Source organism: Heterocephalus glaber, unplaced genomic scaffold (assembly GCF_053883595.1).
Source record: "Heterocephalus glaber isolate CG9 unplaced genomic scaffold, H.glaber_assembly_v1.0 deba00000122, whole genome shotgun sequence".
Classification (NCBI taxonomy): domain Eukaryota; kingdom Metazoa; phylum Chordata; class Mammalia; order Rodentia; family Bathyergidae; genus Heterocephalus; species Heterocephalus glaber.
Window position 1 is genome coordinate 10,865,685 of NW_028258138.1, and position 26,856 is coordinate 10,892,540.

Below are 26,856 nucleotides of genomic sequence, written 5' to 3' on the forward strand. Positions count from 1 at the left end.
TGAATGAAGTAAATATTTTCAAATTTCTTTGAGATTTAAAATGTGTGGATTCAGTAAAAGAACTTAGTAGTTTTTAAAGAGTAAGATTTTAGCTGTTTGACTCTACTTCTGTCACCAGAGTAACAACCTACACAAAACTACTTCTCAATTTCTAAATTTGTACTTGCCCAAAAAAAGGAAGAGTAATTCAGATAGGAAGAATAGAGAATATTAAGAAATATAAACAGTTTGTTCAGTGTTCTCTTTCCTTTCCAGGTAAAAACAAATGGAGTCTCAAGTGTCAAACAAGAATCACTATTAAAGAGTGACCCATTCGAAGATCTGTCATTTAATCTGCTTGCTGTATCAAAGGCTCAGCTATCTGTCCAGACGTCACCTGTTCTAACCCCAGACCCAGAGAGGTTGATTCAGTTGCCTCCTGCAACGCAAAGTACTGTTAATACTTGGAGTTCTGTAAGCTGCATGCCAACCATGCCTCCAATTCCAGCCCGGAGCCAGGAAAATACGCGAAGTTCTCCGAACCCATTTATTACTAGCTTGACCAGCACAAATCCTTTCACCGACAGGACTGCTGTTCCTGGAAATCCATTTAGAGCCCAGTCTCAAGAATCAGAGGCAACTTCCTGGCTCTCCAAAGAAGAGCCTATTACAAACAGTCCTGTCCCTTCACTGATGCCTCTCCGCCAGAACTCAAGCAAGCCTTCATCTTCACTCGATTGTTTTAAGGACAGTTTTGATCTGCAGGGCCAGTCTACAGTGAAAACAAGCAATCCAAAAGGATGGGTAACCTTCGAGGAAGAAGAAGACTTTGGTGTAAAAGGGAAGTCAAAGTCATTTTGTCCAAACGCACTGGGAAATCAACCAAATGCATTTGATGATGACTGGAACAAAGGTGCAGATGTTTCTTTGTGTGTGTTGCCATCCAGAAGACCTCCTCCTCCTCCTGTCCCTCTGCTCCCACCCAGTGCCAGCCCTGCCACCGACCCCTTCACCACCTTGGCATCTAAGGCATCGCCCACACAGGACTTTACAGAAAGATGATGTTCTAGAAAGGGGGAAAGCTTGTTTATTTTTGTTTGTTTGTTTGTTCGTTGTTTAGTTTTGGCAGGGTAGAGCCAAAAGAATTGGGCATTAGTTCCTTATGTGCAATAAATAATTGTTAAGTGCACTGATACCTTCATAAGATACCACTATTTGATGTGAATAGAGTTGGAATATGTGTATATTGGAAATGAGGAAAAATCCTTCTGATTATTAACTGGAATTTTGGTGTGTTTCTCTTCAGATGAGTAGGAGATAGGAGTAGCCATGAAAAGTGCTTAAAACTACCTTAGAAAGTCGTCCTAGGGCGGGGATTTAGCTCAGTGGTTCTGCTGCCTGTCTTGCAAGTGGAAGCATCCGAGTTCAATCCCCGGTACCAAAAAAAAAAAAGAAAGTAAGCCGTCCTTATTCAGAAATTCCTTGTCAGGGGCTGGGGATTTAGCTCAGTGGTTTCGCCACCTGCTGCGCAAGTGCAAGGACCTGAGTTCGATCCCCGGTACCAAAAAAAAGAAAAAAGAAATTCCATGTCAGTCTGAAGAATCTTCCACACAACTTTTAGCTGACATTACTGCCAGTTCTTGCGCACTGTTGACAGTTGTTATTCATATTTACCAAAGAGCTGCCAAAGTTACAGTGAAACAGTTTTGAAAGGCATTGCTTTAACAAAAAAGTTAATACGTGTGTGTGCATATTATCCATGCACACATACACATACATTTGCATATTTACAAAACTCTGAATTTCTAAGGATATGGCTCAGACCAGATTTTTTACTTACAAGTTCTAACAAAGACCTTTTTCAGTATCTCATTGCCAAAAAGATGGCTACATGTATGATTTGGAATATTTTGTTAATTTTATTTCCAAAACCAAAATAATCTCTCTAAACAAGCAGAATTCTCTACTGTTCCACACCCCAGCCCTTTAAGCACACAGACCCTTGGTACCTTCTACTCCAGGGCCTCCACATGCTTCCCCTGGGAGGGGGTTCTTGCAGCTGGAGCAGTGTATTTTGTGGTCACTGTCATGTGGATAGATGCTCTAGTCCCCTTGAAAAAGTGCTGTGGCCTTAGATGTAGGGAAGGCACATACCACCGAGTTCAGTGAGAAGTGTTAGAGCTAAACATGGTCTCTTCTTTCTGCACATTTAAGGGATATGTTAGCCATTTCCTTCCCATGCTTTTCTCTTTGCTGCTTGTGCTCTGGAACTTTGCTTTTAGCAGGGAAAGCAGCCATCCCCAGAGTGCTTCAGATCAGGGACATGCCTGGTGTGGTCTCTTCTCCCCAAGAGGCTCCACAGCACATCTCTGATGCTGCTTTAAGTGTTTAGAGGGTATACCTCAAATTACCTGTGGATTTTGTCTCCTGCACTGCCAGTATGCAACTGATCCTGCTTTTATTAATTTTATGAAGTACACAGAATTTTTACAGAGTGTAGTATTTTGATATTATGTCAACCAATCAGAAAACCCCTTGAGCAATAGTTGTTTTGTTGTCAGTTTAAGTTAAAATCATCTCTACCCATTAAGACTTATATTAACATTCCTTTTATATATATATAAAGAGTTGTATATGTCCACTTAAATTCCTAGGTCCACAGTTAGCCTTTAAAGATGCACATTGGGAGAATATTAAAAAGTAGAGTTTATGGCTAAGAGTATGTGAAGTGTAAAAGCACAGCAAACTGCATTGCACTCAAAGCAAAACTGTTAGGAAAAAGCACTTTTCTAAATGCTCAAATGTTATCAAAATACTATATTTATAGAAGCAATCCTCTGTTAACAGCCAGAATTCGCTGTTAGAGATAACTAGTGAGTTTTATATTGTGCTTTTGGGGGGGGGGTTCTAGTTATTTTGGCAGTAGTATCTTTTAAGCACTGTGCTTCAAAATGTGAATTAACTTGTTGAAACTGTGGCTTTTAACACCTATGTGATTGGTGTATATGGTATTTGCTTTCCATTTGCAAAATAATTCATTGTTAGGTTAACTTCACTAGTGCCAATTGCAGTTCTGTGAGCAGTGTTTCCTAATGAGTATAAACTACTGTCTAAAATATACATATCAGCAGCAGCTCAGCCTTTGTCAGGAGAATTATATTTGGCAAGGTGCTGAAAATGCACAAAGTTATGAAAGTTAAAGGTAGGCTGCAAATAACTATCCATTATTCTGTGTATTATTAAATATTTACCAGTTCTGTTCAAAGCAGAGCAGAAATTAGACACTAAGGATCTCTTTGTGAATTCTATGTCCTTGATAGTAGATTGCTGTTTATATGTATGTAAGAATTTTATTGCTTCTGTGGCATATAATATATATAACTATATACTTTATAGAAGTACAGTATTAAAATCAGTGGTATACATTCTGTACATATCCTGTGAAATGTGCTGTCACATGAAATAAATACATCTGTCTTTGCCATGCCGACTACGTTGCTCAAAAGGGAAGTTTTTCTCAGCCATTTTCGTTGAACTTGCCACATACAAGTTTAGTGGTATTTGGGGAAAATAAGTTAGGTCCTATTTTGCCAAGTCAGATATTTTAACTCAAAACCTTATTTTCCTATAATCATTTCTCCACATAATGTTTACTGTAAGAAGACATTTTCTGAGATTACTAATGGTCAACAAGAAGCCCATGCACTTACTCCATAGGAGAGCCCCTCTTTAGAAATCTTGTTAGCTTGGAAATAACACGTGAAGCATGAATGGTGATTTTCTGACCCACAGCAGAAAAAACAACTGGGAGGCAGAGGGGAATTAGGACACTGACAGCCAGACAAAAAAATTAAACTGGCCCAAAAGACCCAAATTAAGAGATCATGGCAGGTAGCTTCTGGAAGTATTTACCTTTATACAGTCCTTTTTGGTTGATATTCAAAACAATAACTTTGGCTCCTAGTTTTAATTGTTCATTAACCTTTAAGTCAGATACAGAACGCTAGACTTAAAAAAAAAAACTTTTTGGGCCGGGGATTTAGCTCAGTGGTTTCACCGCCTGCTGCGCAAGCGCAAGGACCTGAGTTCAATCCCCGGTACCAAAAAAAAAAACTTTTCAAGGTAACTGTAGAGTTAGTTATATGTAGTTGGAAGGGGGAAGTTGTAATGAGAGAGCCTGTGTGCCTTTACTCATCGCACAGGTGTAGTGCAGTAGCACAGCAGGGGACTGACCCTGACGATAAGGAACATTTCTGTCTCTCCTGGGATCCCACTGCCATTACATCCCAACACAGCCTCTCCTCTGACTTCAGCCTCCACCAGCCGTTAATCTGCTTTCTGTTTCTGTAACTTCCTCACCTCACAAATGTAATATAAATGGGGCTAGAGGTGTAGCTCTGAGGAAGAGTGCTTGCCTAGCATACTGGAGGCCCTTGGTTCAATGCTCAACACTACAGCTAAGTTACAAAATGATACAGTGAGACACCACTTATACAAAACTTAAAATATGCAAAACAATATATCTTTAGGGATGTATATATACATTAATGGTACAAAAACATGCAATGGAAATGATAAACACCAAATTCAGAAGAGCAGTTTATTTCTGAGGAAGGGGCAGAAGAGAACAGGATTAGAGGGGTTTACAGGAGGTTTAATGGTCTGTAGTATATTAGGACAAAACAGCAACAAAGTGGCTAATACACAAAAGTTGCTTTCCTTCCCCTGGCCACCTGACATCCAGCAGCCACCATTCTGAGTTATCCAGACCTAGCCCAGTGTGGTGCTGCACGCCTGTTACCCTAGCACTGACATGGGAAAAATAACTCCCAACCTGTTTCATGTCAGATGCCATGAAGGAATCCAGGTGCCACCATCCTGATCAGAGACCCCTCTAAGCCCCCACACAGCTGCACCTGGGGACTCATAGCGTGATCCGCTCTGCCATTAATAGGAGCCACCTTCCCAAGCCCAGCCCTTCGGCAGCCATTACCGCTGTGCTCTCTCAAGTCTTGTTCTTAGTGGGAAGCCACAACCCCTCTCACCGAGCACCCCCCTCCTCATGACCCTACAAAAGACCCCGTATCCTGTAGGAGAGTTGCTGGTCTGGTCTTTAGTGCCAGAGCCATCCCTCTCAGGTTTCTTCTGAAATAAACCTGTCGAATTGAGCTGGTACCTCTGTGTCTTTTCCTTTTTCCTAACGTGGTGAGTTTGTGGTCTTACAACATGGAGGGAAGAAGTTGCAAACCAAAGGAGGAAGTGATGAGAGTTTTATTAAGGAGAAGAATAGCTCCTGGATTTCCAGGAGGGGTCCCAGTGGGTGGCTACAAAGGTCCTTTGTCAGGGGTAATTTATACAGCAAAATCACAACATGGGTACAACGTGGGTCAGACTACAATCACAACCTATAGGATTGTGAGTATAGTAAAACCATGTTTCGCAAGCATAATTCGTTCCAGAAACATGCTTGTAATCCAAAGCACTTGTATATCAGAGCAAATTGCCCCATAAGAAATAATGGAAACTCAGATGATTCGTTCCACAACCCAAAAATATTCATATAAAAATGATTATAATACTGTTACATAATACAAAATAAAGAAAAACAAATTATCTTTCACTTACTTTTGAAAACTCTTGTGGCTGTGAAATGAGAAAAAAAAAAAAAGACAAAGCAGAGACTGATAATCTCAAAGCTTGGCAGAGACTGAAGGTCTCAAGGCTGTTGGTCTCAACGCTTGACCCCTCCTGTCTCAAAGCTTGCCCCTCCTGCTAAACCCACTAAAGTCACTGTGCCCGAAAGATGAACTGCAGACACAGCTGCCTGTACTTTCCTATGTCTTAAAGATAAACTGTAAAAGCAACATTTGCCCCTACCCCTGTGCTAAGTTCTGCTTCTGTAACATTCTGCTTGCTTCCCCATCCTGCCTAAAGAACAAGATAAAAATGAAACCAGAATCAGGGTCCAGGCTCTGGAAGGTGACTTCCACTGAGCCCCCTAGGGAATAAACTTGCCTTTCCCTTCAGCTCTCTGGGTGCTGCTCTCTTCAGGTCTGCCTGCCCTCTGAGTGCTGTAACAGCTGGTGTGAGGGAGACAAGAGAGAAGGGGTATTGTATACAATGACTTTCCCTCTCCTAAGAGATTCACTGCTCTCTATTGGCTGCATGGAATCTTTTTCTTTTTGTGCAACTTTAGCAAGGAACCTATCCAATGTCACTTACTTTTGTCTCCTTTTGAGGATTTCATGGAAATATGACATTGCCTTGTCATGAAACAGATTTCACTGCTCACACTGCTACAGCTTTATTCAGGTGGTGCTTTTCTACAAAGTTATGCACTGTTTCCCACATTTTACACATCACTCTAATTTCATTTGAAGTGAGGGATTCGTCTACCTTTTTCTCCTCTGCAAACAAGATCTCCATAACCTCTTGCTGTTGGGAGATGATCACCCACAATCCCGGGGAGAGAGAGAGAGGGAGGGAGGGAGAGAGAGAGAGAGAGAGAGAGGGAGTTGTGAGCAAGTGATGTTTGCCATTACATACTACTGGTATTCCAAGACATTGCTCATTTACCATGTTAAAGTTTATTAGAAATGCTTGTCTTATGGAACACTCACTGAACATGTTACTTGCAATCCAAGGTTTTACTGTAAAGTCGCTTAGCTAAGACAATATTGGCCCAACAGGGAAATCCGTCACATAGCAGGGGTATATGGAAAGAACAAAGGCATTCCTAGAAAGGGATGGATCCAGATGTTCTGGTCTCCCACCTGTGTGTCTGATGCTTGTCCGGGCCCACTGGACCAGGTGGTGTTAGAGTATAATCTCAAGTTGCTGTTTATCTCTAGGGAAGCACACAGGCCTGGCTACTGCATCTCCATCTTGAGGCCTAGCTTTCCCCAGCATCAATCATTGTGTGTCTCGTCCTCTGTGTTGACTTTCTTGAGCAGCCAATCCTTCTCAACTGCATATTCTTTTCGATCTAACTTAGCTGTCTATAATAGTACCACAAAAAAGTATTATCTAGATCAGCAAGGTCATTGTTGACGGACTGCTTGAACAAATAGATGAAAATGGTCCTGATTTGCCCTAGAAAGGCAAGTACCTAAAATACTGAGAGCAAACTAGCCACGATGCACAAGAATGCACCAAAGGTTATCTCTGTGGCCTTGGAATTCAGAGCTCACTTGGCTAGCAGGGTGTGCCACATTATAGCTGGAGCTCTGGCTAGCCTTGTGATGGCCTAAGCTCACAAAGTGTTAGTTAAACTATTCAGTTTTTATGTATTTTGCAGTAGCTGAGGTCAGTTACACACGGGGGGAGTCTAATAAGGTTTGTGTAACATTCCCCAGGGGAGGGGGAGTTTAGTCCAAGTTCTCACATATGGGATCTAATAAGATATCCACTTTTTCTATTGTTGTTTTGGTTTTTAGAGACAGTCTCCCTTTGTAGTTAGGGCTGGTCTCTAACTCAAAATGTAGCCCCGGCTGTCCACGAAATGGAGGCTATCCTCGTGCCTCAGCCTCCCAAGTGCTGGGACTGGCGCGTGCCCACCAGGCCCGGCGTGTCCATTTATTTTTGTTTCCTTTGTCACATTGAGAGTCACGCTGGACCCCACTTACCCTTAAGGTAAGAATTTGTGGGAAGGTACCTACCTGAACACTTTGTGAAAGGTCACTTTGGCAGCAGCTACTTGAGCTATCCTAAATGTGCGAATTTGACTCAGCCTGGACAAATAAGTACTGGCCCTTGCCCTATCCCCTGGATCCCGAAAACCAGACCAGCGATTACAGGGGGGAACTGCGGGCGATGCGTCCTTCTCGCCAGCTGCAAATTTCCCCAGGCCGGAAGCAGTGAAGAGGCGTTTCCGGAAGTGGAAGCCAGGAGCGACGGAAGCCACCGCTAGACTTTGGGGTTGCAGAGAGGAGGGTGTTGAAGAACTTGGTTCCTTTGGTCCCCACTACCCCATTCATTCCCGACCTAGCAACCCCGGCCTCAATTCGCCATCTCCCTGGGTGGAATCTCGGGCCCGAGGAGACTCTATTGAGACTCTCTACGCCCCGCGGCGTAGTCCGTGTTTGAGTTGCCCAGACAACAGCCACTTCCGGGAGCGGATTGTTCTTAAGCCGCAGTTAAGTGCGAGTGGCTGGCTGAGTGCTTCAGCTTTCCCACCCTGGGATTTTTGACCTGAGCTGGCAGCCCTTTTGACGCTGAACTGTTGTCCTGGTAACCGCCACTTCCGGGAGCGAGCGCCGTTTTCTCCCGGCTCCGCGGGCGCGCACCCCCGGGTTCCAGCCTGTAGCGGCGGTTGGTCGGTAGCCGCTGTTCGCTGTTGGGGCTGCCCGTGGCGGAGCCTGCAGTCCGCGTGTCGCGGTCCTTTTGGACGCTCGACGGGGCCTCCGCCATGGTTCTGCTACACGTGAAGCGGGGTGACGAGAGCCAGTTCTTGCTGCAGGCGCTGGGCAGCACCGAGCTGGAGGAGCTGACGGTGCAGGTGACCCGGGTCTACAACGGGCGGCTCAAGGTGCAGCGGCTCTGCTCAGGTGCAGCCAGGGGGTTCTAAGAAACCGGGCGATCTGCGGGGGGAGGTCGGGCAGGACCTACAAGGATGTCGGGCTGGGGGCGAGGTCCCAAGTTTATGAAGATTTGAAAAGACTGGCAGCAGGTGAGGGTGAAATGGGGCCCTAAGCCTAACCAGGGATTCCTTAAAAATCGAAAAAGTAGTAACGATCTGGCACCCCCCAGCTTGGAGGTGGACAGCAGGTGAGGTCGAGAGTGCCCAAGGGTCTGAAGCCAGGATTTTGGGTGCCGTGAATAAGTGGGAGTAAGAAGAGCCAAAAGGCTGGGCTGAAGGGCAGGTGTAGTGGACTTGACCAGGTGTGTGTTTGTGGGGGGGTGGGGTTGGAGTGATGCCTGGGTGGGTTTGCAAAAGGTGAATGGCCTATGTTGAGGCTTCTAGGGTAAAATGGCTTCCAGGGGTGAGCCCTAGTTTAGGGAGGAGGCCTTCAACGGTGAGAAGCCTGTGAGAACGCCTTGGCGTCCTTTTCCGTCTCCTTGGTTACACAAGCCCATTTTCCTATTACAGCGTTTGTTCACCCACCTCCGAATACTCCCTAGAGCACCGCTGGCCAGTAGAATGGACATGTACAGTTGGTATCCACTAGGAGCATGTGGCTGCCGAGCTCTTGAAATGTGGCTAGTGCGACCCAGGAATTGAATTTTTAGTTCTATTTCATTTTAATTAAGTTTTAAAAGTCACATGTGAACAGTTAATGGCGGCATTTGAGAGCACAGCTGTAGAACTCATCGTGATTGTCCAGGTGTGGACTAGGGTATTACTACTATTATGTGCCTCTATGACTATGTAGGATATATAATCACTGTATAAATGTATGCCTATGCACTATTAATATGGAATATCTCAAAGAGAAGGCTCTTAGGACTTTTTTTCTAATTCAACGTGCTTTGGTTTTTTGGAGTTTTTAACTTTTAAAAACATTTTATTAGTATATGTTTGCAGTACCTAGTGTATACATTATTTTGGGGAGCTGTTACATGTACATAACATCTATTGAAGTGCATAAATGTGGGTTTTACACCTCCTAAGGGTCATGGCCTGTTCATGAACCATATGTGACTACTTCATAGATAATTTACATAAATTGGTGGGGAGAGCTTATCAAAAATAAAAGAGACAGGACAAGGGGTTTCACTTTCTTTTTCCTTTTTTTTTTTCCGGTACCGGGAATTGAACCCAGGGCCTTGCACTTGCCAGGCAAGCACTGTACCACTGAGCTATACTCCCAGCCCTTTGGACCTTCATTTTCTAGGATCATGCTCGCTACGCAAATGCATGTCTTTATATTTTTCCTAAGCCACATATATTCACCCCCAAACCAGGCTATGTTGAAACCTTGCAAAACTGCTAGCTTTCCTCTCTCCCTCTTCCTTTCCTCACTGTGAAGGAGGATCCAGCTGTCTTCACGGCACTGTGGAGATACATTGATACTGCTCCGATACAACATTATGAAATAGGTGGTGTAACTTGAGTTAGATGCTTAGAGAGGCATCTCTCCTAGTTCAGATTTTTTAAACAACTGGGGGACAAGGGGCTGGACTCATTCCGCTTTGTCTTCCTAAGGGAGGGCACAGATGCCTGCCTGAGTCACCCCGGCCACAGGCAACTATAGCAGAAAGCAGTGGGTTCTAACCTCACCAGCATCACTCTTCCTTCGGCTCCACACTTTCACTTTATAGAATAGGTTGCTCAGTTCATTTTCTCCTCAAATGCTTCTATTTTAAAATAACCTTTCATATTGAGGCAGTTTTGGAAACAGTACAGTAAGCTTAAGAAATTATACATAACCTGACTTTAATCTTTCCCACTGATTTATATAATTTATGAAATCACATGAATGAAGTTCATGAAGTAGCCACATAAATTGAGTTTCACATAAACTATTGACCTTGTGATCTGACCAAGCCTCAGATGATAAAACTGTCAGTTAAGGAAAGTGATTCTGTTGGTAACTGTCCTGCCTGCCTCACAAGGTGGCATTAAATGAAATCATCTGCGTGAACCCCCTTGGAAACACTGCATTAGTATGTATTTAGTTTTGGGGATTAATTTTGCACCTCCCGAATTCCAGGCAGCACAGCATAACACAAAGGCTTAAAACAGACTCTGACCCCAGACTGCCTGGGACTGGGGCAAGTTCCTAAGCTCTCTGTGCTTCTGTTGGCTGAGGATGGATTGGTGACTTTGTCAAGGGTCAGAGGCAGATCTGGCACATAGCTGGTGATGTGTGAGTTAAATAAAGTGGTGAGTCGGATGGGCCAGGCCCCTGACTCTCAGGAGCTTGCGTTCTGCTGGGTTCTAAGGTGTTGATTGTGATATGTATTATGTAATAACTTTCCCTTGTTTTTAAGAAATGGAAGAATTAGCAGAGCATGGCATCTTTCTCCCTCCTAATATGCAAGGACTGACTGATGAGCAGATCGAAGAGCTGAAATTAAAAGATGAATGGGGCGAAAGATGTGTACCCAGTGGGGGCGCAGTATTTAAAAAGGATGACATTGGACGAAGGAATGGCCAAGGTAATCAAGCATTTCTCTTATGTGCATGCCTGAGCGTACCAAGAGTATGAAGCAGTTCTCTAAGTTAAAAAACTAACCAGCATTTCTGTACAAACTTGAGAAACACTGTACTGTGTAACTCTAATCCAGAATGAATTAGATGGATAAGGAAGAGGCTGCCTTCTTGCTCTAAGTTGCAGTTAGCGTATACGTGTATGAGATGAACCATATAAAATTACTATATCTAGAGCCAGGGATGTAGCTGAGTGGTGCCCTGCCTGCCTGGCAAGCACAAGGTCCTAAGTTTGATCCTGGTACCAAAAAAAAATAGAAAGAAAGAAAAGAAAAATTATCATATCTATAGGTTAAAAATGTCTGAGTCTGGCAACTTTTTATGGCTTGATCTGACAGGTTTGCCTCTCTCTGGTGCAAAGTACTTGAGTACAAGGTAGATCACTTAACATACACATATTTAATCATGTAACAAACACCCAAATATCTACCGTGTCCCTAAAACAGGAATCGAAGAAATACAAAACAGTATTACATCAAGGACTTTATGTGCCTATATATATATATATTTTTTTTTTTAAATATTGAGGATAATAGGAATTACTAGTATTATTTCCTTTGAATTTTAACCTGGAAAATGTTAGATTGTCTTCCACATATTTTTATGCCTCAACTCATTCTCATTCTGAAGAGATTCTCTGCTTTTTAGGAGGGATTACATCCATTTTTTAAAAATCTTACAAATCAGCCATTCATTACTCATCTTTAAACTAGTGTTCTTAAATTGACCATTTCTATTCTAATATAATTTCAATTAATACTATTGTTTACTGAGAATATATGGTTTGAACTTGCCTCATTTTTCCTAGATTTGAGAATGTTATCTCCATTGTTTTTGCTTCTGAACTTTCAAGTCATGGTATTTTTCTCCTTGTGTAGGGAGCAGGAAATTAATGAGTCCTATGTCAAATTCAACCAGTTGCCTGTGTTTGTAAATAAAGTTTTATTGGAGTGCAGCCACCTCGTTCATTTAAGTATAGCCTATGACTGCTTTTGAGCTACTGTGGCAGAGTTGAGTAGCCTGGGAAGCCTAAAATATTTACTCTCTGGCTCTTTGCAGGAAAAGTTTGCTGACTCCATCTATCCAGGAACATGTACTCCTGTCCTCTGCCACTTTGCATAAAGCTCATGCCAGACCTCGGCTCTTGTACGGGATCTCTCTTGTACAGGATCTTTACTTAACTTCCCATCGCCAGGTTTCTTGCAGCCCTGTCCTAAATTCCAGACTACACACCCTCTCAGTTCACATATTCCCAGACGCAGAAGGGCATCAGAGTCAGAGAACTTTCAAAGAGGCTGTCTTTGAAGACTTCTCTCTCCCTCTCTTCTTTTTTATTTTTATAGCTCCAAATGAAAAAATGAAGCAAGTTATAAAGAAGACTATAGAAGAAGCCAAAGCAATAATATCTAAGGTCAGCTTTTGAAAATGTTGCTCTTGAAAGTTTGTCTTTTAAAATACTAAATTGTGTTGTAAGGACCCGAGTTCGATCCCCAGTACCCAAAAAAAAAAAAAAAAAACTAAACTAAATTGTGGCTTTCAAAGTTAATTGTCAACCAGCCTTTTTTCCTTTTCCTTTTCCTTTTTCTTTTTCCTTCTCTCTCTTGCCTTCCAGAGGCAAAAGAAAAGACCATGTATGGCGAGGACCCTGGCTTTCCTTCTATGATAGTTCTCTAGAATTATCCTTGTTCCTACCAAGCAGACAAAAGTCTCTGTTGGCTTGTGCAAATGTAGGTTGGTATTACAGATGTCTTTACAAGATGTGATTGAAAATATGGTGAATACTGGGCCGGAGATTTAGCTCAGTGGTTTCGCTGCCTGCCGCCCAAGCATAAGGACCCGAGTTTGATCCCTGGTACCAAAAAAAAAAAAAAATGATGAATGCAGGCAGGGGATTTAGCTCGGTGGATCTGTCGCCTGCCTTGCAAGTGCAAGGTCCTGAGTTCGATCTCCCCTACCAAAAAAAAAATATGGTGAATGCTGTTGCCATTTGCCATCCAATGTAAAGGCAGCCCCATAAAAAAATTATGCTGTTCACCTTATTATCCTTGTTCACCTTATTCACTGGATCTGGCACTGTGTGACTGCTGGCTCTACCCAAAGTCAAAATGACCATGAAAAGGAAGCATTTTGAATTGATTTGAAATATTCAGGCAGCCATAACAGCACAACTAAAGATATGAAAGAAGACTACTTCAGAAAGTAACAAGGATGATGGGATGAGTGTGTTCAAAGTGAGGAAATGTATTTTGAGGAGGATTTATGGAAATGTGTCTTTTATTGTGATTCTTTTTTAATGCAAACATTCACTGCATTTTTGATCACATCTCAAATTTTTTGTAAATCATCTTAAGTAGTTATATAAAAAGTATTTCACAGAAGAGGAAATATAAATGATATCATTGATATGTGTATAAGTGCATGCAGAGGAAGATAACTTAAGGATATTTAAAGAATCGATATTTTTACCTGTTAGATTTATTTATGGGTGGACAGTATTAGTTGCTAGCGGCCTCCTTTGCAAGTCTTCCGGGTATAACTACTGTTGCTGTATTCCTCCTGATTCATTTGGCAAAACTGTTACTTCTAAACTTTCCCCAGACTCTTAAGTTCTTAATTAATGTGTGTAGAGCACTAGGAAAAGAACTCAGTGCCATCCAGTGTTTGCCAAATGTATTTGGCCAAAAAGCCTTTTTAGAGAAAGTATTCATAGTAACTGCCAGCCTCTCTGCCATCAGCACATCTCACGGCATGGTGTGAAACCAGTGGTCTGGACGTGGCTCTGCCCTCTGCTCCATGCATTTTTTCTGTAGTATTTCTTCCTGCCCCTTTGTGTCTCTTCTTCCCTTTGCCTGTGTGTTCATCAAGGTACTTTATCCTTGGCCCTCTTTCTCCCTCAGCATTTTCTATCCTTTTGCAACTGCTGATTCCACCCCTCTGCAAGGGTGACTCTCAAACTTCTATCCTGTACCCCTGAGGTCTTCCCTAACTGCAGCCCAGATGTCCAGCTAGTTCTGAGATGCTCCTAACCTGGATGTCTGCCTGCACACAAAACTCAAGTTCTCTAGACCTGAAATCATGTTTTCTTAACTCCTCTCTGTCTGTACTCTGTGTCTAAGAATAAGCATGTCCTATAAGCTCTTCTGTTTCTATTAACAGAACCACCAGGGGCTTGGTCATACAGGGCACGATCCTATGCCACCTTCAGCACTTCCCTGTCACCTGTAAGTCCAGTCCTCTACTGCCTATTCCCAGGAGGCCTGTTAAGCCCACCTCCTCCTTTCATTTTCACAACCACCATTTTGTTTAAAGCTCCCCCAGTAGTCTTTTGCATTCCAACCCCAACAGTTGTCCTGTAGTTCCATTCAGTTCTGACCCCAATGAGCCATAGTTAGCAAAGGCTCCACAAGTGAAGGGCAAAGCTCTTCACTTCTGTCACTCAGCTACCTGGAGTTACTATCACATCCCACAGTTAGAGGGCGAAATCACCAGCAAGACAACCCCTAACTTCAGGCGGCAGCTCCAAGTAGGATCTCCAGGCTGCCCACACTTCTGTCTAACATGGCCACAAATTTAGGACTCCTTGTGCCTCCTCTCTAATTTAGTAGTTTATTAGAATGACTAATAGAAAGTGCTATACTCAAGACTGTAGTTTTATTATAAAGGATGCAGTTGTGGAACAGCCAAGTGGAAGAGGGAGGTGCATGGGCTAAGGTAGGGGGAGAAGAGGATACAGTGCTCCTGCCTTCTCCTTGGAATCCCCATGTGCCACTCAGCAGGAGCCTCCACTGACCCTTTGCACCTAGAATTCATTCAACATTTTGTTGCATAGGTGTAATTAAATTATTGGCCACATTGAGCTTAATCTTAGTGTTCTCCCCTCCGTGGAGGTTGAAGGTGAGTGAGGCTGGAAGTTTCAACCCTCTTACCATGTCCTTGGTTTTTCTGGCATGGCCAGTCTTTGCCTTGAAACTGTCTGTAATAGTCCTTTATTTTTTTGATACGGGGGATCGAACTCGGGTCCTTGCACTTGGGCAGCAGGCGGCAAAACCACTGAGCTAAATCCCTGGCCCTGATAGTCCATTTTGTGTTGCTGTAACAAAACACCTGCAGCAGGTTACTTTATAAAGAGAAGAGATTTATTTAACTCAATGTATTTGGAAGCTGAAAGTCCAAGATCCGTGGTTCCACCTGTTTGACCTGTGCTAAAAACGCCCCAGGGTGCATCACAGTGTGGCAGAGAAGAGTGCCCAGGGGCCGTTCCAGGGGGGTAGCCTCGCCTTGTGTCAGCCCACTCTCCCAAGGGCCAGTCGGTGTCCCACAAGAAGTACATGCATCCCTGCCAAGCATGGCACTCCAAGACTTCATCACCTTCTCCTCGGCCCACTCTGAAAGGTTCTCCAACCTTTTTTTTTGGTACCAGAGATCGAACTCGGGACCTTGCAATTGCGAGGCAGGCAGCGGAACTGCTGAGCTAAATCCCTGGCCCTCCCACCTTTTTTTTTTTTTGGTACCAGGGATCAGCAAGGCAGGCGCTGAAACCACTGAGCTAAATCCCCAGCCCTCTCCCACCTCTTAACATTGCCCCACCATGGACCAAGTTTCTAGTCCTCACTGTGGACTATGTTGTTAGCACGGACTCAGGTGTGGTGAAGAGGGGCTTGTTATAATAACAAAAGGTACTCCTGTTTCCAGTGACTCCAAGCATCTTTGATGCTCTGTGCAGATGCCAGGGAAAGATGAGATGTATTCTTTATCATAGCATATACCTTTGCTCTGAACTCTTCAGAGCCTTCTGACTGGTCCCCCTCCACCTAGGTCTGCTCTACACGCACTGAAAGATTAATCTTGCAGCAGCATCACTGCTTCTCAGAAAAGCCCGTTGCTGCCTATCACCAATAGAGTAAATTCAGGGAAGCGGGAGGGGAAGGGGAAAGGAAAGAAGGGAATGGAATTGATATGAGAAAATGAAAAAATGGAAACAAAGTCTTTATAAGTAGGGAGGGATGGGGGGGTTGAAGGGAGGGCAGGGGAAGGGGAAAAAATAAGAACCAAGACAGATTATGTAAAGGTGCAAATTTCCAATGATGAATGTCATTATATTGTATACCTCAAATGTACCAATAAAATTAATAATAAAAATAGTAAATGCAAACTACTCAGCCTGGCTTTCACACCATTTAGAAACAAGCTCCACCTGCCCCCAGGCCTGTCCTCATCTCCTGCCTGCCTTCTGAGGAGCAGAGGGCTGGTGCCTGCTCTTCCATGCTTCTGCTTGCCTTGAAGCATGCTGCTCCTGTCTCCAGCTTTTCAGTCCCTTTGTGTTAAAGGTTCACTGAGATGCTTTCTCCCTCTGCATTTCCTCGTCCTCCCCTGTCTGTGCTGCTAGATTTGGGTCTTTCTTCACTTCACAGCACTCCTCTCTCGTGCTGCTCAGGGTCTGCTTAATGATCTACATCACGGGGTACTCGGCTCAGCCCTTGAAGTAGATGGTAGTCACTTGGGGACCAAGATTTATGTGATTCCTTTTTGTTATTCTCATATACCTGGCACATCTTATGCAAGAACTTGGTCAACACTTGTTCAAAGGATTGTCCACTTGTAGATAATGATGTCTCGTCCTCTTTCAGAAACAAGTGGAAGCCAGTGTCTGTGTTACTATGGAGATGGTGAAAGATGCCTTGGACCAGCTTCGAGGTGCCGTGATGATTGTTTATCCCATGGGGCTGCCACCGTATGATCCCATCCGGATGGAATTTGAAGATAAAGAAGATCTGTCAGGAACTCAGGTGTGTAGTCCTTGGGTACTCTGGGAGGGTGAGTTCCCCAAAGCCCTTCAGGTTTGATTACTCTTAAGGATGTAGTTCTTGGATCACACTGCTTTCTTTGCTATCCCCTCTTTGAAAGCAGAGCTCGAATCCAGGAGAGGGCCTGAGAAGGTGGTACATGTGGCTGCAGGGTCAGCCCACACATAGAGAGGAAGGAGAAAATGTGTGAGGCTGCAGATGCAGTAATGAAACACATTTTCATTTTCTTTGGCTGCTAGCAAACCAAGAACTTGATTTGTGCTTATTTCTACCCAAATGTATGGGCCCCTGGCTTAATCATTTTCCCATTGCTGGGATGCAATACCCAGCACCCACAACTTAGAGAAAGAGAGGTTTATTTTGATTCATGGTTTCAGTCTGGCTCCAAGGCAGAAACGGGATGGCATAAGGCCCTGGCAAAGGAAAAGGTGGTCAACCCATGGCAGCCAGGAAGCAGAGAGAGAAGAAAGGAGCCAGGAATGAGAATACACCCTTCCAAGTCGTGCCCCTGTAACCCACCTCCAGACAGGCCCCTAACAGCAAGTCAGCTGTAGTGGCCCCTGATCCAGCTACCTCCCAAACAAATGGGACATTTGGAGGATATTTTAGATTTAAATCATAACATTCTGCCCCAGCTCCAAAAGACTCATGTCTAGCTAGGTGATTATGCAAGATGCTTTTAGTCCGTCTCTAAAAGAGTCATCAAAGTCTTAACAGTCCCAACTTTGCTAAAAAATCCAGGTCCAAAGTCCGTGAGACTAAAGGCAAACTCATAACTGTGAGCCAGTGTAACAATCAGAAAGTATTTCTAACATACAGTGGCACAGGATAAACATGCACATTCCAAAAGGGAGGAATAGGGGATAGAAGGGAATAGGACCAAAGCAAGACTGAAACCCAGCAGGTAAACATTAAATCTTGTCACTCCATGTCCAGCACCTGAGGCAGGTTATGGTTAGATGTGAGCTGCAAAGGGCTTGTGCATTGCCATCCCTGTAGCATTGCCAGTTGCAGCCCTCATGGCCTCTCTCTTTCTCTCTTTTTCTTTTTTTTTTTTGATACTGGGATTGAACTCAGGACCTTGCACTTGCAAGGCAGGCACAGTGCCACTGAGCTAAATTCCCAGCCCTCATGGCCCTTCTTTTATGGTGGCTCTGCCCACTTGCCTGTAGCTTTCCTCAAATGCTCCATGTTCCTGGCATCTCTAACTTCTGTAATCTCCACTCCACTTCCTGCTTCACTCATGGCTTCATGCACACTTAGGCACACTGCCTGACTTCCCAGGCCTTCTTCTGAAATTGGGGTGGAAGCTTCCATGACTCTGTAACTTATATTCTGTATGCCTGTAAAACCAACACCAAGGTCTGCCACCTGCTCAGACAGTAGCCAGGCCTTCTTGCATCATGGCTCCAGGGACCTCTGAGTTTCTGGATTGCTGAATACAATGAAATGAATCTTAGGGAACTAACTCCCTAGGCAGCCCTCTCCAATAGCAGCCCTCTCCAATAGCAGCCCTCTCAGCTGCCTTCTCAAATGAAAGCCTGCAGTTTTGGATTGTTAAGCCTGTGAAGGGTGAAGTCCTGCTGATTCCTGAAATACCTTCAAACTGTCTTTCTTATTGTCCTGATGTAAAGTATTCAGCTTTTTAAAATTCCAATCTTTTCAGCAACCATTCTCTCCTGTGTCCCAACTTTCCAGGCACTTCCTTTCTGATGAAACTGGAAACTTTCACATCTGCCTTTTGCTCCTCATTTTCACTGTAGATCTGGCTAAAAGTTGTCATCAGTACCTGTACCACAGCCTGAACATTGGGCTGCTTTCCTCCACCAGATTAATTTGTCTACCATCGTTAATCTCAGTCTTCTGCAGGGTCTCAGATCATGAGCAAAATGAAGACAAATGTTCGGCCAGGGTGTAACACACATAGCCTGTAGTATAGCTGTCAAGGGAGCCCTTGTTTCTAAAGATCCTGATCCTGACCTTTATTATCTGCATTTGTATGAGCATTCTTACCTTCCAAGCTCAGATCAAAATCTCCCATCAACCTCAGCTCACAGATCAGAGGGCTTCTCTAGCTGACATCTCCAAACCTTTCCAAACTCCTCCCACAAACCAGTTCCAAAGGCTTCTGAGCCACACACCCAGGTATAGTCATAGCAATGACTCTTAGCAGCAGGCAGTGAAATCACTGAGTTTAATCCCCAGCCTAGCAATGACTCTTAGTACCAAAATCTGTCTAGTCACTTTCCCATTGCTGGGACACAATACTCAACAACCAGCCTCAAGGAGAGGTTTATTTTGGCTCATGATTTTTGTCCATAGTCAGCTGGGTCCAAGGCAGCAGGACAGCAAGAAAAGCATAGCAGAGGAAAAGGTAGTCAACCTGTGGCAGCCAGGAAGCAGAGAGAGAAGAGAGAAGCCAGGGACAAGAATACATCCTTCAAGTTCACACCGCTGATGACCCACCTTCTTACAGCAAGTCAGCTTCGGTGCCCTGTAGTCCAGTCACCTTCCACACACATAAGACATCTTGGGACATTTTAGATCTAAACCATAACAGCCCCTTTGCATGGGATTTTGAGTTCCAGCCTTACCTCTTGCTTATACTGTTTTCTTGCTCTTAGTTTCCATTTTCCTTTGATGTTTTTCATTGATTCCTGTGCTTCTGGGCAGCATGTATTTCTTTTCCAATTCTTTTATTGGTACATTGTAGGTATACAACACAATTACATTTCTCAGTGGGAATTGTGCCTTTACATAATGCATCTTGGTTCTTATGTTTTCCCCATTCCTAGCCCTCCCTTCACCCCCTCCACCCTTCCCTATTTACAAAGACTTTATTTCCATTTTTTCCATTTCTCATCATTTGTCCTTTCCTTTCTTTCCTTTCCCCTGCCCCTCCCACTACCCCTACCCCTTTGGACCTTTTCTTCCTATTTTGCATTATCGATTATTTATTCTAATCATTGGTACATTTTAGGTATACAATATAATGGCATTCATCATTGGAAATTTGCACCTTTACATAGTCTCTCTTGGTTCTTATTTTATCCCCCTTCCCCTGCCCTCCCTTCAACCCCTCCATCCCTCCATATTTACAAAGATTTTGTTCCTATTTTTCCAGTTTCTCATATTAATTCCATTCCCTTCTTTCCTTTCCCCAGCCCTCCCACTTCCTTCCCCTTTGCCCCTTTTCTTCCTATTTCACATTACCTATTATACGTTTTAGTCCTTATTTAACATGTATTTCTTTAAGCCATGCTGAGTACCTGGACTATGCAGCAGCAAACAGCCCCATGATGCCTCCATTCTGACACCCAGCAGGATTCCAGTGTTCTCCATGGCAGTAGCCCCCAAATCCATCTAAGAGACCTTACATTATGGATGAGGACACAGAGGAGTAGGGTGCTCCCCATTCCCCCAGGCACGAAGTTAACTGAGTCAGTGCTCAGGACGTGAGTTGAAATGAACAGGGGCAGTACTGAAAACTTCAAGAACTTTGAGTGAGGTGGGGAATAGAAGGAGACGCAGAGGGAGAGCAGGATGCCAGAAGCCTGGCCCCTGCCAGGAAGGCTACCGGCCGTGCTCTGTGACCCCATTCTTATTATCCCTCAAGTCTGTTCTTACGCTTGGCCCCAGGCAGGCCTCAGCGTCATTAAAGAATCAGTGGCACAGCTGTGGTGGGCAGCCAAGGAGTTAAGAAGAACAAAGAAGCTTTCAGACTACGTGGGAAAAAATGAAAAAACCAAAATTATTGTCAAGATTCAGCAAGTAAGTATTTTTCTTTAATATGTTAGTGTTTTTTGTTTGTTTGTTTGCTTTTGCAATACTGAGGGTAGAAACCAGGGTCTTGAGCATGTGAGGCCAGTAATCTAGCACTGAGCTGCACCCCTAGCCCCACATGTGTGTATTTTTATCTTCAACTGGATGAAAATTTACAGTGAATCCAAATGATATAAACTACACATGCCAATACTTTAATGCTATTGGCTCTGGCTAAAAGTAAAATTGCCCTCTCTATGTGCACCAACAAAAACTGGAAGAAAACATGGCTTGATTAGCAATATGTGGAATTTGTTTTAATTCACGAAGGAGGCAGAACTTGCCGTGTTAATTTCAATGTAAGAAACAGAGTTATGAGTAAATAAAAATATTTCTTAAAGTAAAAAGTACGGCCCAGAGCACTAATTTCAAGTTTTTCCACACTGCTAGTGCTCAGCCAATGAAGAGGAAGGGCTAGAGCCCTTTCAAGAACGTTACATAGGGCTTTCTACCTGCGAGGCTGCCCTGGCTTTATGTGGGTTCCTTGGTAATTTGAGGGAACAAGGAACAACACCGCTGCCTGGCTCCAGAGCCTATGGCTCTGAATGTCCTCCCGTCCCACTGACCCTGCAGTGGCTGCCTTGAGAATGTCTGTGACAGAAGTGGCATCTTGCAGCCTCTGGTCTTCATCCACCTGAAGTCCAGAGCGAGGACACTGCTCAAGTCCGAGGGTCCCCTTGATAGGAACTTGGGATCATCGGATCATTGGATATGGATGACCCAGCTGTCCTCAGCAGTCAGCAGAGGCAGTTGTAAAGCCTTTGATGTAACTTCCTGGCTTGTTAGCTGCAAGAATGCCTCAGTCCATAATTTGCTCTCACCTTCCTCTTTGCAGCGGGGACAGGGAGCGCCAGCCCGAGAACCTATCATTTCCAGTGAGGAGCAGAAGCAGCTGATGCTGTATTATCACAGGAGACAGGAGGAGCTCAAGGTAGCTCCCGGGTGGTGTTGGTGCCCACAGAGCTGGTGCTTGGGGTGTGTACCCCAGGTCTTACCCCAGGGCTGAGAGCAAGGGGGCAGGGGGGATCTGTGGGATGTCAGGGGAGGGGTCTTTCCAGAGCTTCTGCCTCTCCAGGACCGTCCGTCCCCGGTGGCAGACTGGAAGCACCCTGCCCTGGGAGTGCAGGGAGGGGCGGTCAGCCCAGAATTTTTTTCTTCAGTCGCTGTGTGCAAAATACTTTCCTGAAATCTTTCCTGAGTAAAGCATATTTATTTCCAGAAATTGGAAGAAAATGATGACGACTCCTGTCTAAATTCCCCATGGGCAGATAACACTGCTTTGAAGCGACATTTTCATGGGGTAAATGACATAAAGTGGAGACCAAGATGAACCAGCTGATGAAGATTTCAAAACTCCTAGGACACTTTCCTTGCCGGCAAAATAGTTAAAATAATAAAAGACACCAAGCTCTCTCTACAAGACATGTTGAAATTTCTATTTTCCTAGTTTTCTTTTAGTTTGAATTTTTAAAATAACAGTCACTCACTTTTTTTTTTTTTTTGGTACCGGGGATGGAACTCTGGTCCTTGCGCTTGCGCAGCAGGTGGCGAAACTGCTGAGCTAAATCCCTGGCTCCTGTCACTCACTGTTTTAGGATTTCATATATAATATCCTCAAAAGAAAATGCCTAAATTATTTTTGTTTTAGGATGGCTATGTAGTATCTCACGGTTTTCTTTGATAAAATAGTAAAGATTAACTACAACCATTTTTTCTTCCTGATTTCTGTTTTTATATTTTATGGCAACTGCTGTGTGTGTGGGAGGAAAGCTGAAAGCCCCTCTTCATAGCAAGTCCACTGTCTGATGTGGGACTTGGCCATCGGTGGCCACTAGAGACCGCCAGCCACCCACTTGTCTTGGTACCGGGGATCAAGCTCGGATCCTTGCGCTTGCGCAGCAGATGGTGAAACCACTGAGCTAAATCCATGACCCTTGTGCATTTCTTCTTAATCCTCCCTTTAGCTGAACTGAATGAAGCTAAATTCTCAATACTGTCGGAGAGATTTGGGTACCTGCGGTGCAGAATGTCACTGCAGCCAGGCAGCTTCCAGCCTCCAAGATGAAGTTCACCTCCTGGTTGGTGCCTCAATGGTCTTGTCTGCCAGGGGGAAAGGCCACCTGTGATGGAAGTTGGTAGCCAGATTGGTCTAATTGATTCTGATTGGAAACAGATTCTGCCGGAATTTCTCAGACTTTGAAGTCTCCTCCTCGGAACAGATCCTGAAAAGTAGGCCCTGGTAAAGGGCAGCTCTCATTGCACTGAGTTTCGCATCCCTGGGGACTGACAGCATCAGGCACAGGCAGTGACCGTACAGAGACATATGGTCACCCATCATCCTTCTGTCATCTTTTGGTCTTCAGTACTGCAGTAGGTCATCCCCACAAACATTCAGACAGCCTGCGGACCCTGACAGGTCGGCAGGTGAAGTGCCCGAAGGCTGCCCCGCCAAAGCTAGAAGTGACCTGGAAATTCATCGTGCTTGTCTCTGGCCTCCAGGATATGCTTCTGTTGGTTACAGGAAATGGTTTAGTACGTGGGTATTTCCCTGCACTGGCCTTCCTGCACCCCTCCCCTGCCTCCTGCTCCAAGCTCCCCACTCTGCCACCGCCTCGAGTGCAGGTGGCCTGGGTCCAGGATCCCAGATCCAGTCCTGTTGTACGGATGGTGGGACCGGCCACTTGCCCCCTCTGCTGGTCTATGTGGGTCAGAGGGAGTAAAATTTAACACAGCCACAAGACCTGCTGAGACTGGGCTCCTAGCAGCGGCTGTAGCAGAAGTGAGCACCGAACTCCCAGAACGTTTGGCCACCTGCCCTTCCTTCTTCCTACCCTTCTTGACTCCACCTCCGAATTGCCATGTTTCTTGGAGTAGCTGTCCCAGAGCCCTCTCCTACAGCGTTTTCTAGCTGCTACGCGTAGTTATGTCTTACCTGTTGGTTTGTCAAATTCGTAAAACAAACTTGCACGTATTTTCTCTTTTACTTTGGTTAAAATTTTAAATGTCTCCCTGAAAAGTTTTTGGACTCGGATGACATAAAGCTTACTGTATGAACCTCGGATTTGATTTGAGGCATATTCTAACGTTGCTGGTGTATAGTTTATATGCCTAAGATTCATGCTCAGACATGCAAAAGAAGATCACCAAAAAGCACATGCCCCCATGTGTCTTGTAGAACCGCCACTCATGTCATTAGAAATTCATAGTGACTAGATTCAAGTGGCCATAACAGTTACTGTGTTGCTCTGAGTGATCGATGCAACGTAATAACCGGAGTCGCTGACTTCTGAGTGAAGAACTCACTGGATTTCCACCATCACATTCCAGCCCTTTACTGAACACTCACAGTCCGGTCCCTGCCCTTCTCTGCCTCGAAACCCCCCTAGCACTAAGTTTCTGAAGGCAGCTGCTCCGTGGGGTTGAGGATGCGAGCAGCACCTTCTCCAGCACCCACAAAGAACAGGAGAGACACGGGCCTGATGCTGCTCTGTGCGCACCATGCTGGGTGTGGATTCACGTTGCAGCCAGCCTCTGACTGCAGGGTCCTGTGGCTAGGGATGGGACAGCCAGGACGTGCCCAGGACTTGCGAGAAGTCAGCTTATCTGCAAAAGTTGGCTTACTGGTGGCAGACTGTCAGCTAAAGTATGTGGTCTTGGTGGGTTTTTTTTTCTGTTTTTAATCTAGTGTGTCTTTAGGTCAATACCAAGAGGAAGAGAAGTGGCGGTGGTTATATGTGGTACCCCTGTGGGTCTGAGATTGGGTCTTTTGGCCTGACTTCTCTTCTAATTTGATCATTTCACGGAGCCTGAGAATGCTAGTCATGAAATTTGACACCACTTTAAATGCTTTCAACTAACACTGACAGCATTGAGTAGTATTTCTGTCATATGATTACTTGGCAACTTTGCTGCAAAGAATGTGCCATCAAGCTTGAAATTAAGTGCCGCATCTTTCGAGATGAGCTCAGAAGCCTGGGGGTGGGGAGTCCCCAGCCTTGCAGAATTCCTGTCCAGAGGCCTCAGCAACTGCCCTTTCAGAGAGGCGATGAGAGAGGTCAGCTGGCCCCGGGAGGCGCCACTCCACGTTGCTGAGAGTTCAAGGAGAGATGTGGCTGACGCCGTGGGGTAGTGGTCATCAAGACTTCACTATTGCCTGGACAGGTGTACCAAGCGCTCTACTGTGGGTTTTTTTCATTTTTACCTCCTCATGGCCAAATAAGGAAGAATCTACCATTGTTTTTCACAAGTGAGGAAAACAAAGCCCAGAAAGGCTAAAGTGCCCATGGAAGCATCTGAGCCTGCTGTGAACTGACTGTGCTTCCGCTCACACCTAAGAGAGACTCTGACCCACGAGTTGATGAGCAGGGCAGGGCGCACATCCATGGGTCCACGAACACATGAGCCCCAGCCCAGGGCAGCCTCCCCAGAGTGGGCAGAGGTGGCCTTCGGTGTTGTCAGTGTCTGGGCCAACAGCCACAACTTGAGGTTCTAAGAGCCCACTTCAGTGGGTGTCCCCGTCTACTGTGACAGCAGGCTGTAGACAGCCTTCTACAGCACAGGCTTTTATTTCTCAGTTCTAGAGGCTGGGAGTCCAAGCTCCAGGTTCAGGCTTGGTACCTGGTGGGGGACGCTCCCCACTCTGCTTCCTGGACAGCTATCTCCCTGCCCTCACAGGGTAGAAGGGGTAAGGGAGCTTTCTCAGGGCCCTTTTGTAAGGGCGCTGATCTCTCATTCAAGAAAGCTCTACTCAGGACCAAATCTCTTTCCAGTGCCCCTCCTCCGAATCCCTCATGTTGGAGATTAGGTTTCACCACAAGAGTGGGGACATAGATACTCAGTCCATAGCGGCTCCCCAACCACTGCAAGGAGGAAAACACCTCCCCCTGCCTTTGAGGTGCTTAAGCAAAACTCAGCACTGGATTCAGCCCTAAACACCCGAAATATAAAAAGGTAAAAGAATGTGTCTGGGGTTAGGTCCTCGCTGCTTCTGGCCCTCCACAGGCAGGTCATGGGATTCCAGGTCCCTCTGGCGTGTCTCAGAGGTCAGCGGATGGACAGATTTCCAGACTAAACCTGCCTGCCATTACCCCTTAGATAGACGTCTATGATATTTGGACACAGGAAGCACCAGCTGTGGCTGTCTTGCTATTCCAGTAATGAGACAGCATCCTTATGAAATGCAGAATGCAGAGACCAAGAAGCCCACTTGGAGTTTATTAACCAAATCCTTGATCTTATAGCTAGCTCTGACAAGGGGCAGCATTGCTGGCAGTCACATAACTATAGCTTTGTTGCTGCATCTCTCAGTACTGGGGCTTGAACCCAGGGCTTTCACACTGAGCTACACCCCCAATGCTTTTATTTTAGTTTTTATTTTGAGACAGGGTCTCACTAAGTTGCCCATCAAACTTTCAGTTCTCCTGGCTCTGCCTCCCAGAGTGCTGGGATTTCAGGCCTGCACCACCACACCCAGCATAACCCTCTTGAATGTACCTACAACACCAGCTCAAATGATTTAAACACACTCTAGATTTTTCCATGGCTCATTGAGACACGCCAATGTGCTGTAGTGACCAAGTGGGTGCAAGTTTGAGGATTGTGACAGTGGCCCCTGGTCCTCTGTTATAGCATTGTAAAGCAAGATGAAGGCCTGCATGAGTGACATGGGAGATGTAACTCTGGGGTCTAAGTGTTTGTGGGCTCCCTCACCTCCCTCTCTGCCTACTTAGTGCCCCCATCCCACATCCAAAACAGAGCAGGAAGACACAATAGCAGTATTGTTCCTCAGAGTCCTCATTTCTTGTTATCTTATTTGCATGTTGCTGGAATGGATCTCATACATAGCTTCTGAGCAAAATATAAAATGCACTCAAGGCCCTTGCTCTCAGCATCCTGTGTCATGGCCAAGTCACTTTGGATTGCACGAGTAAAAGGAAGGATGATTCAAAAATAAGGGCATTAATAAACAAAATCAGAACCCCCAAACTGAGTCTGACTACTTGACTTACAAAATGAACTCAACTCACCTGAACAAATGTTCAGCTTTTCTCGAAACTGTTTCCAGGCCCCAGGACTCTTTGCATGTTTTTATACAACAAC

At 44.9% G+C, this 26,856-nt stretch overlaps 2 protein-coding genes across 44 annotated transcripts in view; both read left to right on the plus strand.

Moving 5' to 3' along the window:
* Synj1 (synaptojanin 1) overlaps window positions 1-3,469 on the plus strand; it is a 95,603-nt gene extending 92,134 nt beyond the window's left edge. For all 40 annotated transcript variants that reach the window (XM_021256179.2, XM_021256182.2, XM_021256168.2 and 37 more), the window contains one exon: window positions 256-3,469. Coding sequence is in view for 24 of the 40 variants with exons in the window: in XM_021256168.2 (XP_021111827.1) it covers window positions 256-1,041 (786 nt within the window). In the remaining 16 variants the exon portion in view is untranslated. The remainder of the gene's footprint in view (window positions 1-255) is intronic.
* Window positions 3,470-7,885: 4,416 nt separating this feature from the next.
* On the plus strand, window positions 7,886-22,467 carry Cfap298 (cilia and flagella associated protein 298). Of its 4 annotated transcripts, none has more exons than XM_021256163.2 (7): window positions 7,886-8,525; window positions 10,912-11,079; window positions 12,475-12,542; window positions 16,759-16,917; window positions 20,575-20,706; window positions 21,593-21,732; window positions 21,977-22,467. In XM_021256163.2, the coding sequence occupies exons 1-7, from the start codon at window positions 8,387-8,389 to the stop codon at window positions 22,008-22,010; spliced, it is 840 nt and encodes a 279-aa protein (XP_021111822.1). In that variant the 5' UTR covers window positions 7,886-8,386; the 3' UTR covers window positions 22,011-22,467. The 4 variants fall into 4 exon arrangements, with proteins under 4 accessions (XP_021111822.1, XP_004842344.1, XP_012926743.1 ...); XM_004842287.4 differs by having other exon boundaries at window positions 21,593-21,688; XM_021256164.2 differs by lacking the exon at window positions 7,886-8,525 and adding an exon at window positions 8,932-9,302 and having other exon boundaries at window positions 21,593-21,688.
* The last annotated feature ends 4,389 nt before the right edge of the window (window positions 22,468-26,856 follow it).